General features: G+C 36.3%; 1 protein-coding gene across 1 annotated transcript in view; it reads left to right on the top strand.

The window, feature by feature from the left end:
• The window catches only part of hhat (hedgehog acyltransferase), a 50080-nt gene that overhangs the window by 21330 nt on the left and 12437 nt on the right, over positions 1-16313 (top strand). The window contains exons 9-11 of the mRNA XM_079853812.1: positions 2850-2885; positions 13999-14200; positions 14323-14467. Coding sequence (XP_079709938.1) covers positions 2850-2885; positions 13999-14200; positions 14323-14467 — 383 coding nt within the window. The remainder of the gene's footprint in view (positions 1-2849; positions 2886-13998; positions 14201-14322; positions 14468-16313) is intronic.

Raw genomic sequence — 16313 nt, 5'->3', positions numbered from 1 at the left:
CAAACATTGTGCGTTTCTGGGCTTAAACAGTAGAGACATGCACAACTGCATGTCTCTTCATAATGGTTTATTAATATAGAGTGGAATTTCTTCTGCTTCATCTGTTCTCCTGGACTTCCCAGATGACTTTATTTCCCTAGAGCTGAAGCAGATTTCATCAATAGTTGCTAATGAATGCTGGGAAGAGCTGGAATGAATCAAATGGTCCTGGACAATCTGATTTAGAAGTCATTATGTATCGTAGACCCCAGACCCAATCCATTTCTCTCCAGACACTCTCTCACTTTTGTTTTGTCTCTCTTTCTCCAGATGGATGTTTTTTAGTGGCACTGAAGTTTTTGATAGTTTCTGTGGGCTCATGAAAACTTCATGTCAGGGCTTTCTGATGTGTTAGCAACCATCTGCTTGCATGTGACTGTTTCTCCTCATCCAGGCCGTTTTAAAAAAAAAATTTAGAAGCCTAGCGGCGCCAACTCTTTACTACTGTCTCTGGGGTCTGGGTTTATTTGGACTCAATAAGTGACAGACTGAACTATATTTGAAAGCCTTATGGCCAGAAAACCGTCTGTTGGTGTCAGATTACGATTGTGTTTCCTCTAATTGGATGAGATGATGGTTTCTAGAGAAATCCATATCATTGTCCACTTCCTCATTTAAACCTTAATCCATTTTTTACTGTGAATTTTTAAAATTAAAATTTTGACCTGTCCATTCATTCACCCATCCTTACCAGCTGATCTACAGAGGGATGAAATGTGGATAGATGGATGACTAGAAGTAAAGTGAGCATAACTATAAGAGAATCTGTGGCTATAGTGATGACTTGAGGACGTCTGTTCACACCTGCCCAGAGGAACAGGTGGAAGAGAAAGTCCTGCAGAGAAATAAATTGAGAGTTACAAAGGGCCAAATCGATATTTTGGCTGTCATGATGGTTTGATACAAACTACATGTCGGAGAGCGAAAGAGAAACCCTGTGTGATCAGTGAAACAAGAAAGAGCTCAATGTGGCTTTATATTGTTTGTTAGAAGCATACAGTATTGGATAAAGTTGAGATCCAAACCTGTTAGATGTATAGTTTCTAAAAAACAGGCTATTTTTGTGAACTATATTTACTTAAATTCATTTTAGTTAATGTGATTTATTTATTTATCTTTTATTTATGTATTAAAGGCCTAGTTTTACAGACAGGGCTTAGAATAAGCCAGGATTAGGCCTTAGTTTAATTAGGAAATTTAAGTAGCTTTTAAAAACTTAATGAATAAAAAACAATACCGGTGTGTATCTTGGGATAAAACAATGGCAATGACATGTTTTAAGATATGTCAGTGCATGTTGCTTTCAGTTAAAACAGCTCAAACATGCATTTTAGTCTGGGAACTAGTCTTAAGCCTGTCTGTGAAACCGTGTTTATATTTATTTATTTTTATCATTAAAACATTTTTTTTTTTATATGATTAATTATTTAGAAGGACATTTAGTTTTACTACCCTTGTGAAGTAAATGTATTTATTATATTATTTTTATTTATTTATCTTTTATAATTTAATTATTTAGATAAGAAGGACAATATTTAGTAAGTTTGAGACATTTTCCTCATGGGGACTATTAGCTGGTGTTTTACTACCTTTGTAAATGTATTTACATTTATTCATTTTTATTTTATTTTTATTTTTTTTGATTTATTTTTATATATTTTTATATTTAGAAGAAAAAAAATGTTACTACCTTTGTGAAGTAAATGTATTTATATTTATTTTTGTGATTTTTGTGATTTTTTTTACAATTTTTATTTATATTTTACTTTATTTAAAATGACATTATTTATTTTTATTTTATTTATTTTTAATATTTTATTTATTTTTAATAAAAAAAAACCCGGAGCCATACCTAGTGAACAAAATGTCATATAGACTTTGGGATAGTCTCTTTTGACTAAAGGCCCGTTCACACCAAGGACGCTATAAAGATAACAATAAAGATATAATTCTTAAAATCGTTCTCCATATTAAAGAATAGCAGAGTTCACACCACAACGATAAAGATATGAGGAACGATATCGTTGGGATCACTTTCAGAACGATTTTTTTTCCAGCTGTCGAACGATAAAACACTGACAGCCAATCAGAATCCATTCTAATTTAAAGGTCTCGCACATTTAAAATGGATCTGGATCATCCGGGCGCGCGCGTGCTTAGAATAAAAAGACCGTTATCGGTCGTTGGTGTGGACGCATATATAGTTATCTTTATCGTTATCTTTATAGTTATCGTGCTTGGTGTGAACGGGCCTTAAGGCCAGTAAAAAGCCCCCTTGCATCCACCCCAGAACACCCTAGCAACTACATAGCAACTCACTAAAACCAATTGGAACACTTTAGCAAACAATGCCCTGACAACCACCTGACCAGTGACACACTAGCATTGTGGTGGCAAGTTTTGCATGCTGGCAAAAATAAGTATAGTTTCATATGACTTCATGAATATTAGTTCTGTCTCCCAGATCAATTTTGTGTGTCCTAGACCTGCCACAAAACCCAGTGTCAGGCTACAGCTCAACTAGTCAAACAGCAAAACTGTTCTGGGATCAGCCGCTTTGAGAAAATGTCTCCCGGTACGACAACCGTTTCAGCAAATGTCATTTGCCCCCAGAGATTCATTAAAATGGTTTCTTCAAGCATCTCATTTATGCAGATTCTATTCTCTTTTTTTTTTTTGTCTGTTCTGGATGTTGACTAATTAAACACATGTTTGTGTTGTGTCATGTTCTACAGAAGTGTGCGTGTGTTACCTCAAACCATCTGTATTTAACCCCTGAGCTCACTCGTTACTGTCTTTTTGCTTTTCAGACACTTTGACGTGGGACTTTACAAATGGCTCATCAGGTACGATTCCTCAGTTTCCTCTTATTTTGAGTGGGTGTGCGAAAGAGAGATATTTTGTACAGCTATGGACACGTTTTTTCTCTTGTTGCTAATTGAAAAGCACATGATTAATAATCATAATCAAAAATGACATGTTTCAGATACATCACTTTGGCATAATAAACGAACATTCTTGCATCTACTTCCCTTTGTTCTTGCTAGATTCATCTTTTTTTCAGCTCTCACGTTCTCGTTTTAGTTTTTAGGAAATTTACTGAAACATAATACACAAATGAGACCTTTTATGAGGTTCATATTTAGCAGCAACATCCCTTTTTTAACAGCAAAACCATTTAAGCTGGAACATAAGCATACTTAGTTGAAGATAAATGCAAAATTATGCAATTATCCATCAAAAAGAAGAATGTTGCTGCTGTTGCATTGTTAAATGTACTTTAAGCCATTATGGTACAGTTTGTTATTGCACTTATGACATGTGACAATGTGATCTGCAGATTTAGTGCAGTGGGAAAGACTCACACTAAATATAATAGCCCTGTAAAGAATATAATTTCACCAAATGAGTCATTTACATTTAAAGATACATGCAAATCAGTTAATTACATATTTTGGCTCAAAATGATCCAATTTTATGCAGATGAGCTTCATAATATAGGGTGTTTTCCACATTCTTAAGCCATCTGGCAGCCTATAATGAACAGTTTATATTACAGCAAAACACAATGGATAAATTGGGCACTGGTCATGATTGGTCACCCAAGATTCCAGAAACACGGCTCAGCTCTTTTTTTTTAACAAGTAGTTCTCTTTTTATGCCAAAGACCACTTGCTTTTTCTGTGATTTGGTTTAGACTCTAGGCAGAATATTATGAATATTACCAGTTTGATGTTGCCTTTTCCATGCTATAATATTTTTTAGATTTGTTGTGATATTTGAAATCCAGTTGCTGAATGCTTCCAGAAATACCTGATGTCTCAGAATATCAGAGTCTCTGGTAATTCCTTAATGTTACAGACATTATAAACAGCTGTTTATCTGTAAAAATGTCTGTTGAATAGGAATAGAAAGTTCAGTTCTGATTGTTACTATTATTATTATTAAAAATATTATAAATGGCGTTTGACATGCTGCTACATTATGTGCTGTTAGTGTGTAATGTTGGTGATGAAGCGATTTCTGATTAGTATGTGTTTTATACGTGTTTGTACTGTATAAGCCTCCATTTCTTTAGTTAGCATGAGTGGTCACTTTCCTGGACAGACAAAAGTCAGACAAATAATTCTCCAGAGCAGCTGGACAGATGTTTTCAAGCGCGCCACTTTTGCATTAATGATATTTTTCTTTGTGTATAAATACTCTCAGGGACTAGAATAGGTTGGAAAACCTATTGGAATATGGAAACCCTTTAAAAAAACAACCTCTTCAGGTCCTGGCGTAACCTTGTATGCTCAGCTGTTGGATTTCCTGACAGTTATTCATATTCTAATGTCCTTCAGCTGTATGGAGAGATCATTGTGGAGGTTTTGGAGAGAGGGCCCAGGTTGTGGGGTTTTTTTGTGCTGGGTTTGGTATTGTCAGTCTTTGGCAGGGCTGCGATCTCCACAGACAAAAGATGTTTGATCAGGGTTGTATTAGCATGTATTTAGCGCGAAGAGCATCTTATTCTATCCCATTTTGGAAATTCGCCAGTCTGTGTGAATATGTACATTGGAAATTAATATTAAATTTGATGCTGCTTGATCCAATAACACACACCCAGAAGTCCATAAATTATTTCTTATTTTATTTGAGAACATCAGGGCAAGTGACAAGACACTATGTGTCCTGTCCTGCTGTAAATTATGTTTATGAAGCTTCTTACAGAAGAAAGGAAATCTAAAAGAATGAGTAAATGCCACAGCAAATCTTCACACACTATGCATCACAGATCCATTAAAGGGATGCATGATATATCCATACTATATTGGTTATTTAGGGCCCTATATCAATTCAGTTTTATTTTTTCTGAAATTCTGCATTTTCCGATTTAAATTGTAATAATAAAAAAGATGTCCATGTGTTTTCCTTCATCATAGGGCCCTAGTTATTTATCTGTTTATACATACACACACACTCAAGAAGAAAAAAAAAAATGGCCCAATCCCATTGGCTAATTATTGGTCAAGAAATCAGCACAATTGTAGCAAATGCACTAATGCATGGGAAGTTGTGTGTGGAGTGATGAATCACAATGAAACACGAGTTGCATGGTGTTGCTCTAGAGCAGAATCTTCGAAAATCTGTGTAGTAATATAATAATAAATGCATCTCTAGCACAGTGAAGCATGGAGGAAGAGGTGTCATTGTGCTGCTGATATTGGCAAGCTACTTCACTGTGAAAAATCATTTAATGCTTTGGAGTACAGGAGAATATTGCAGAATGACTTGCTTCCCACAAATGTGAAGTTATCTAAAGAGAAATGATAATGTTATTTTTCAACAAGACAATGCTCCTGCTAAACTTGCAAAGACAACCAAGACGTGGCTTGATAACAAGTCCATCAGGCTCATGTTTTGGACTGGTCAGAGTCCAGATTTGAACCATATAGTGAATATTTGGTCTCACATTAAACTCAAACAAACTGGAAAACATTTTTCAACTACTCATGAACTGTTTGACAACCCTGACTCTTCTTCCTGTAAAAAGCTGTCTGCAAGCTGGGGAATGCTATTCTGTGCCAAGTTACTTTATCTACAGTATTTGTGGAATTGTTGCTAATTTTCCTAACCAGTGATTTGTGATTTAAAATGGTTAAGACCATTAATAGACCACAAAATATTTAGCTATTTTTGTCTTGGCCCTTAATGACCAATTTTAATGACCTTAATCTACTGATTTTATGATCAAGTCTACTTTTTGATTGTTATAAATAGGACATCCATCCCCTTTGCCTTGTATTGGTTTAAGTTTAGTTTCCACAGACCCCCAAATGGGAAGTGTCCCAGTGCTCCCTGAATGCCTCTAATCAGAAAGCTGAGCACTTCCATACTTTTCAAGCTGGAACTTTGAGTTTGAATTTAAGTATGTTCAGTATTTGAGTGATTAATTATCCCTTCATTGCGAACAGAAAATCAAAACCATCTCTGTCTCTTTCTGAGTGTATCGTTTCCATATTTCTCTCTCTCTCTCTCTCTCTCTCTCTCTCTCTCTCTCTCTCTCTCTCTCTCTCTCTCTCTCTCTCTCTCTCTCTCTGCTAAAATGTGTAGTGATTGCATTGTGGCAGAGAGAGCTGATCTGCATAATTGGAGTGTGAATGTGGGCTGTGTATGTGTGTGTGAGCGAGTGTTGCAAAGTGCATTTGGAGAGATCTTAATGTGCTTTTAAATGTGCAGTAATTGTGAAGAGCTGGATTTTGGAGTGAGGAGATGTGGGAGAGGATCTTGTGACTCACCGCTGATCTTAAAGCATCCACAGACACATGCCGCGCACCCCTCCTGTCGCGCTATTGTCTGCTTGAACGCCTCGCTTTTAGCCTGTTGAGTGTCATCTCCTGTCTATTGAAATGTGCTCACAACAATCAAATCAAAGACGCAGTTCATATGAGCTTATATAAGGGCGAGAGAGGGCTGAGATTATACTGCGGTGGCCACAGAGCCAGAACGAGACCTTATTGTTTCTGTTCATAATGAAAATGCACCCATAAACACTTTTCTCAGCAGGGCAACGTCTACGCTTGGGCTTTAGAAAGCAGCTTAACAAAAAAAAAAAACGAAACAGAATGCAAGATCCATTGGGATTGCTTGCTATACCTGGTCATGTACTGAAAAAGTACCATATTACTATATTATCATTTCACAGATTTCATTACCTTGCATGGACAATATTGTGTTCAGTTCAGGAAGTGTGATATGAAGGTAATGTGATTAATTAAGTGGGTGTTTAAGTGCATTTTGCTGAATTTGACATAACTATTTCATTTCGTAATTTATTTGTAAATCAAATCCTAATGGAATGTTTAACATAAGAAAGATTATTCTACACTTTTTTTGTGGCAGAACATAATTATCACCAAAGCTCTTTAAGTATGAAATCTCATATTCATGTAGAAATATTAATGAGAAGCCTATCAGACAACAATTGCAAAGCATGTTTGTTGCTTGTAAGAAAAGTTATATTATTTATTATTATTATTATAGTCCAGTGTTTGAATTTCCAGTGTGTATTGATGCAATCTGTGAAACAGAATATCTATAAACAATATATATTATGTATGTAGTATGTGTATATATACAGTATATATCCCAAGTTTCATCAGTCACTCAAGGCTGTTTAGGTGTTGTCCAAGGTATCTATTTAGTCAAGATACCGAGGACCAGATGCTGGTATTGCACCAAAGCCAAATTTTTGGTATCAATCCAACCATACTGACCAGTCTAATCAGTTGTCATGATGTCCAAACTTTCTTTAGAATATCATATTATTAATTGAAAAACAGACGATTGAAGATTCTTACCTTTAGACATGTGTCTCTTCAGAGTTTTTGAGCTTTTAGATAAAGAGAGTGATGTGTTCTCTGTGTAATCCTGCTCTGAGAGTAGAAGATTAGTGGAATTGTGGGAATTTCACAGTCAGGTGAAGATTAAGCTGGGTGGTTGCATCTCATTGACTACCACAATGCAGTTACTTCACAAAGTTGGTAAATGAAAAATGAAAGAGAGTAGAGTATACTTTATTGTCCTTTTTCAGGAAATTTGTCTTGGACTCAAAGCTGCATTAGTACACAACATACACACACACAACACGCGACAACATCATTAAAGGGGAAGAAATAATAATTAAAACATTCAAAAGAATTCATAACAATGACTTAATTGTGACAACTTACCATTTAAAGGGCACCTATTATGACTCTTTTCACAAGATGTAAAATAAGTCTCTGATGTCCCCAGAGTATGTATGTGAAGTTTTAGCTCAAAATACCCAACGCTGTTTTAGTGTGTGCCCTTTAAATGCAAATTAACTGCTGCTGCACGACACAGGGGGCGGAGCTTCATGAGCTCGCGCTCAGAGTCAGGACAATCTCATCTGATAATATCAGAACAGAAACTCTCAGTTGCGGTGTTCATTTCGACTCGGAGTCGGACAATAATGCCCACAGAGCCAGAGAATATATGCTGTATGGACATAGAACAGGTATAGTTTAGTTTAATTATGGTTATAACTTATTTGTCATCTGCTTTTATCCACTAATACAAGCCTGCTGTAGCAAAACCCGTCCGAATGATGACCAAAATATACTGATGAGTTCAGTGAAGTTTATTGTACATCACACAAAAGATGAGCGTTAGTTTTACTCCAGAGAATCTCTGTAAGAGCTGAATAAACATAGTATAAGAAGTGCGCATTAAAGTCTTATCCATAAACTCTCTCTCTCTCTCTCCCTTTCATTATCAACAATATACACAGCGAAGTACACAAAACACTCGTTACAACTAACAGTAAACAAATATACACACCTTTTCAGTGGGTGCTAAATAAACTGGTAAACCTTATATCCGTAAAATGACTCGAAGAGCTGTCATAAAGAGCGCGTTCGCACTTTCATTTCTTCCGTGTCCAGTCACGTTAGGCCTGTTGCTCCGGAGAGTGTAAGCTTGATCACAAACAGTACAGATCCATCCTTGAGTAACAACGGGAGTAAATGAAGACTGCTATGTTCATTCTTACATCCATCAACAACACACCTCAATCGCTTAGGAGACATTCTTGTCTACAGCTGCTCAAGCGTCGAACAATGGCGGACTCTGTGTCCAGCTCACTCAGGGCGGGTCTAGGCTCAAACTGTGTCCAGCTCACTCAGGGCGGGTCTAGGCTCAAACACTCAACAGTCGTGGCAGGGGCCTGCTCAATTCTACGTCACAATGCGCCGAATCTGAGAACAGCTCATTCTGAGACAGTGCTTATGATTTATTGAGATTGTAAAAAAAACACTGGGTGGATTTTTAACATTCTAGGGTGGTTTTGCTCACACACTGCCAACACACATTTATGTTCAAACACCATGTAAAAGTGAATTTTGCATAATAGGTGCCCTTTAAAATATTACTAGATACAGGTATATTTTTTGCAAGTTGCTATTACAAAGTGGGACGCTATAACGCTTCCCTGGTGGCAGAAGTTGATATACATTGGAAATAAAACATGGCTTGAATCTTTTTCTGTGCATACTTAAAGGTGACATATTATGCCCCTTTTCACAAGATGTAATATAACTCTATGGTGTCCCCAGAATGTTTCTGTGCAATTTCAGATCAAAATACCCCCCAGATTATATAATATAGCTTGTCAAATTTGCCCCTTTTTGGGTGTGAGCAAAAACACACTGTCCCTTTAAATGCAAATGAGCTGCTGCTCCCCGCCACGTTCAGAAGACGGCAGATCCTTCGGATACAATAACACAACACGCGAATAATTTCAGTCAGCCAAAATCTCAGAAATAAACAGTAGCTAAGTGCAGCCTTACAGAGAGACTCAGGAAGAGGTTGCAACTTTAGACTGCACCTGGACGTTTCTGAATGGTTAGTCGCAGGGGTACTCAAGTTCAGATGCCAAGGGGGCCACATTTAAACCATATTAAATGTGAAGGGCCACAAATTACAACTTGCATCGTAAAACTTTATTTATGACAATATTTACAGTTTTTACTAGAAATTCAGTTTATTACCTATCTTGCTAGTCTTGCTAGTCTTTCTACTGAATAGCCAACTGAATACTGTAATACTGAACATAAAATTAAAATAAAATTTTATTTGGATAATAATTTTCTTGCGATATTAATGAGTTCATACTCAGAGTATTAAAAAACCTTGCTAGGTAAGTCTTGCTAGTCTTTGTCCTATTTAAAGTAGGCTAATACTGAACATGGAAATAAAAAATATGGAACAAAAAGTGGATTAACAGTTTTCTAGCAATATTAATTATTAATATTAAGCAAAAAAAAAAAAAAAAGAGTTCATATTCAAACAGAGTTCATTTTTTTTTTTTTTTCAAAACGCAATAAATCCATCATTTCCCCCCCCCCAAAACGCTATAAACGCTTTTTTTGTTTGTATTTTTAAAAAAGTCTTTTGTCTTTTATTTTTCGTGTTTGCATTTATGAGGAAAAAACAATGTTACGTGACAGTTCTCCATTACGGACGTGAGCGGCACTAAAAGACTTTCAAACTTTCACGGAGACCTCAAACAGAAAGCACAAACCTTTCTTTAAAAATGGCGTTTATCGCGTTTTGGAAAAGAGCTCTTCATATATTATCTTTATATTTTCAATATTTAACAATTATTGATTAGGCCTATAATATATATAGGCAATTAGCCTACATCAAATGTTCAATTATTTATTATATGTTTTCTTTAGATGACATTATACAGGGTCGCAACTTTTAAGTTTGTCAGAATTCGCTCAAAAGCAGCTTTGATCAGTTTTTCATGCGAGCCGTGCCCCGTTCCGAACAAAACTGCCGGTTATAACTGGAGGTTTTGCAAGTGTGTCGCGAACTCATCACTGCCGTGCTGACAGCTCGTAATTGTAATGGGAGCGCTTTTTGCTACTGTTTATAACCCATTGACACTTTGAAAATAAGTTTTGTTTTTATGAGGATCATCGGCCAATTACACATTGCAGTTAGATGCGCGGATCAGCTCTAACGTCACCCGAATCAGCTGTGAAAGTGCGCAGCTCTGAATGCACGAGCTATGCATAGCGTGCCGCACACACAAGTTGCCTGACAGTTTTACCGTTTGTTTTGCTATTGTTGCGCTTAGCAAGTTAATGGTACATTTCGGAGATATCAAGTAGCTAAAGTCTCACTAAACATTTCACACACATCACAATGACGATGATGAATGTTATTTTTTATTAATCTACCAACGGATTATCGACCGTTCGCAATATACATAGATAAAAATCAAACTGTCTAATATTCGCGTATACTTTTGAGCTCAAATTATAAAAAAAGTGCGTTCATCTTTTGCATGACGCGGGCCATAAAATTAATGCCGATGGGCCGGATGCGGCCCGCGGGCCGCCTGTTGAGTATCTGTGGGTTAGTGGATACATTTATGTTGTTGTGGAGTTACATTTTTTTGGTCAAATGGTATTCTGTGCTCGTCTGTGCAGCCAACGACAGAACAGTTTGCATGCTTTGCTCGAACTTTTGCCATTGCGTTAGAACTGGTTGATCTCAAACTCAATTCCTGGAGGGCCACAGCTCTGCACAGTTTTGCTCCAACCCTAATCAAACACACCTGATCCAGCTAATCAAGTCTTCAGGATTACTAGAAACTTCCTTGCAGGTGTGAGTTGGAGCTGGTTGGAGCTAAACTGCAGAGCTGTGGCCCTCCAGGAATTGAGTTTGAGTTTGCGAAAACCAAATGGCGTCGCCGTGGGTGGAAACGTGCAGATTAAGGGGCGGTTATATTATAAAATCCCTTTCCTACGTCAGAGGGGGAGCGAAATCTGATAACTGACTAAAAATTTCAACTGACTTGAAATCTAAAACTGTAATCACCTAATCGTTTTATTATTATCAAACCTTATAAAAAAGTCATTCAACTCATTTGCTTTCTTAAAATCGTCACTAACGAGATGATGTTTTTTAGAATCCATGTTAGAAATAGTTCTCAGAGAGTTCCACAGTTTTTTGTTGTTCATAGAGGAATAGATTTGTTCAATGTAGTTTTTGAACGTTTTATAATTGTTTGGTTTAATAACAATAAAAATAATTATTTTTTATAATAATAATAATTAAAAAAAACCTTTCCTTTTCCTTTATATCCTCGCTTATCGGGCTTATGCTACTCTGAACAATGCCTGAACTTCGTATTTTGAGCACTTCTTGCGTCGTTTTTTGCCTCTTCACGATGACTCGCTTAATTTAATCCTAATTTGTAAGTCGCTTTGGACAAAAGCATCTGCTAAATGACTAAAAAAAAGTAAATGTTACATTTGTGAGTATGACTCACTTGGCTTGTGAATTAGCATTGCACGCAGCCACTTCAACAAATGACAGCCAAAGTCAAACCATAGAAGCTTGTGAACAGGTTTGAAGTAAATTTGAAAAATATACAGTGTGTTGTTGTACTATTTATTTTTATTTTATTTATTTAATAGTTTTTATTCTATTTATTCTACCATATGATGGCTGAAGCAGCAGCAGCGCGTGACTGTTTTCACGATAACCAGATCAACATTGTGAATGGGATTGTACAAAACTTCAGTGAAAATAGCAAATGATCATGCAATGGGATAAAATAGCTTCTGTTCCCTGCAAACGATGCCATGAACAATGTGAATATTTAACTAAGTCAAAAGCAAAACAAAAGGTATAAGCAGGTATCCATATTAATTTCAGTATCAGCAGACGGAACACAGCAGTGACATCATGTGCAAACAAGCTATTGGTCCCCTTTAATGTATTTTAAAATATAATTTTTTTCCTGTGATGACAAAGCTGAATTTTCAGCATCATTACTCCAGTCTTCAGTGTCACATGATCTCTCAGAAATCATTATAATATGCTGATTTGCTGCTCAAGAAACATTTCTTATTATTATGAATGTTGAAAACAGTTGTGCTGCTTAATATTTTTGTGGAAATTTTTGCATTTTCTCAGGTTTCTTTGATGAATATCAAAAAGTACCTAGTTCTGGCATGAAACTCTAGATGGCACAGGCTGATAAGTCTCTGACTCATTTGGTAGCAATCACCTCATTATCTACATAACACAGTTAATTGGTTGCTGTTGCATCAGCGTCCAATGAGCTGCGGCTCAATATTCAAACAAATATTGGGGTGTTGCTGGTAGAAGTCTGCAGCGCGCTTTCAGAAACCCTCCCCTTTCCCCAGCTCCACCTGTATAGATCTGCTATGGGGGTTTATTCATGTATGTTACATTTATGTGCAGCAGCAGAATATATTACATGCTTACAGAAGCATGTCTGTGAATGTATTGGCAGTAGCAAGTCTCAGTTCTTGCTTTGCAGCAGCAGCAGTGTAGCAGATCTATACCACCAAGACCAAATACATTAACATTGCCATATCCATTACCACGCCAGTCTCTATTACCATACCAATCTCCTGAGAGTTGTCATGACAGAACAGCATTTAAGTGAAATAGAAATCTTTTGTATCATGTAAATATATTTACTGTAACCTTTGATCAATTTAATGCATCTTTCCTGAATAAAAGTATTAATTTTATTCAAAAAATATTTATGGAACGATAGTGTATATGCTTAAAAAAAAAAAACTTTGCCAAAAGCAAAATGAAAATAAAAGAAATTCTCTGACGACACAATTTTTCTTCAAGTACGCCAAGTCTTGTTTTAAGAATATTTAGATAATTTTGCTGAAAAACCAGACTTATTCAGAGCATAATATTGCTTCTCTTTTATTGTATTAGATGAAACTGGCAAAAAGCCTTATCAGTAAGTCCAGTTAACATATCAGTGAATCCACAAAAACCCACAATCCACAAAAATCCTATTAGTGGTCCTATAGAGGAGAGACAGACACATAAAAATAGAAGAGCAGAGATTTTTTTAAGTGAGATAAAATAAAGCACAGTTGATCTTTTTTTCTTGATCTCTATACGTACGCTGTCAGCTGGAGCCGTGGTCAAGAGCTAATCTTATCCTCTTCACTATCTCTCTCTCACAGACACACACAGATGAGTCAAGTCCTCCACTATCCCAGCAGCCTCATTAGAACAGATTGGTGCTCTCTCAGCCCTGAAATGGAAACTCTACTATACTGCTGTAGAGAAAGATCGGGTTTAGTTCAGAATTCTCTCTCTCTCCTGCTGTCATTATTATTATTAGGGGAACGGTAGCAGTTTTACAGACAGTAAATAATCTTTTCCTCTTTTTTCACACATTAACACACAGAGAGAATGCCCCCTTAATTAAACACATTAAATAATGTCTTGATGCAAAAATGCTTTTTGAAGGATTAAGGGTTTAAGGGACAGAAAACAACTCAATATTAAAACTACTTAATTGTTAATTGTCAAAGTGGGCTTAAAAGAAAACAATTTTTTAGTCGTTCATATGCGTGTTTTTGTATGTGCTTTTAGGTACATATATGTGCCATTGGGAGGCTCACGTCATGGTGTGTTCCGGAAGATTGTCTCCACTGCGCTGGCGTTCGGGTTTGTGTGTTTCTGGCATGGTTGCCATGACTACATGCAGTACTGGGCCCTCCTGAACTGGATCGGGGTCTTGGTGGAGAATGTTCTCGCACTCCTCTTCTCCTCTCGTCCTCTTCATCACACTATTGTGAGTTCACACAAACGCTCTCGTTAAGTATCGGCCTTAGATAAAGTTCAGTTTTAAGATCACTCAATAAATGCCACATAGCACAGCATAAATAATAACAAGCACTTTTGGTCTGGTCTTAGGTGTGCTGTCTGTCACCTCGGATGCAGAGGCGTGGCCTAGCTCTAATCTCCGCCCTCTCCACGTCTCTTCTGATTCTGTCCAATCTGTTATTTCTGGGCGGGATCCATGTGGGTAGAATCTTCTGGAAGAGGGTGTTTGTCCAAGGTGGGTCATTTAAATGTATGCACTCTCTTACAGATTATCATTTAGAAAAAGTAGTACACTTTAGCATACTTTTAATAAGATTACTACAGAAATAATATGTACTTAAGTGTGAACAGAATGTAATGTTTTTGGACACTTAATTACATGTTATTTACAATCAAATGAAAATGTATTAGTTTAAATATATATCAAAGTTTAACCATTGATTTTTCAAACTGCTTTGTATTGTTATGCTGTCGGTAGTAGATGTAAATGAACAATGTTTACTTGTCCTCCATACCTGGACAGAGAAATTTACGTTCATTTGTCAGCAAAAACGTCAGGTTTTTGCATCTTCAGGCAGATTTTTGACAGCTCTAGGGCTTGAAAACTACTGATTATACTTTTGCATTTTTGTATCCCCGCCTACAGACAGTCAGATTGACAGAGGGTAATTAACAGAACAGTTTCTGTAAGGGTATTGTATTACAATGTACGTGTCACCAGTTGCATACAGGTTACAATGTCACGGCATTTTCACTTTCATTTTTTTCTCCTAAACACTGTGTCCATCGTCATCTAGTTTGAAATGTTGACTGCAATCATGGAGGCTTTTCAGACTTTCCCTCACAGTGTTCTCTCCATATTTACTATTTGTTGGCCTTTAGCCACTCCCTACATCGCGCTGGATCCTTCACTGGAAACCGAAAGTAACCCACTCCCGCTCAACGTTTACTGAATTCTTGCACGCGGGAACAATACAAGTCAACACCATTATAACTAAAAGTTTGCTAAGAAGTATTTGCCAATAAAGCAGGGCCGGCACCACGAGGGGGCAAAACAGGGCATTGCCCCCTCAGTTTCAATTTGTCCCCCCTCCACCCTCAAAATTTGATTGATTTTAACCCTTTGATGCGTACGAACACCGGTGCAATTAGAACGTTCAGTGCGTCACTGACAAATTCAGACATACAATATTCCATATAGGCTACTGATGGAAGCTGCAATAATAATCCTTTCAATTATAATTTGGCAATTATAATTTAAAATGTTTTATTCATATCAGATACACATTGTGTAGGAAACTATAACATTTACTCTTTTCTTCTCCCAGTTCACTGGCCACTTACTTTTATGTATTTTGGAAGAAATGGATGAATTTACGTGATGTAAATCCGTCAGATGCAATTCTCTGAATTGTGGTGCAAGCTAACATGGCGGAGCCCATTATGCGTTATAGATCAACTAACATGATCATTAAAAGGTGTTTAAACGACAACTAACATGATTATTAAAAGGTGTTTAAACGACAAAGCATATTCACTTTCACATATTTGACAATCAAAATATATATCATATAGTTCATGATGAATTAACAAATTTGTGCACTGGTTACTGCATAGCCAGCCAAGTTTTATTGAAAGCCTGTTTTGTCAGCAGTGAAGTACCCCTTTAAATAAAACTTAAGTACATCATTATATGTAATTTCATAATGACTTGATTGTCTTAAATATGACTATTGTCTTAAAAATATTAACTCTAAATGTAATATGCTTTAGAATGTAATATGCTTTAGTATGTTATTTCACACATCAAAATAAGTGTTCTTCTTTAAAATGTGACAAAAGATTTTTAAATCAATCATTAGAAAGTGCACTTTTTTAAAAGCGAGTTAAGAAACCATCATGAAAGTGTACTCTCTTTAAGTAGATTTAAGTGGCTTTTTATTTAATTCATTTCATATTATGTTCAAGTAAAGTTTTTAGAAATATACTTTTAAGATTTTAATTACACTACAAGTGCAAATTTAATACATTTCAGAACAATTCTTTTAGAAAGACATTCACACACATCATCTGTTAGATAT

This window comes from Squalius cephalus, assembly GCF_949319135.1.
Source record: "Squalius cephalus genome assembly, chromosome: 20".
In the NCBI taxonomy this organism is placed as follows: domain Eukaryota; kingdom Metazoa; phylum Chordata; class Actinopteri; order Cypriniformes; family Leuciscidae; genus Squalius; species Squalius cephalus.
The sequence above is the reverse complement of the archived record's forward strand: the minus strand, read 5'-3'. Positions and strand labels throughout refer to the sequence as shown.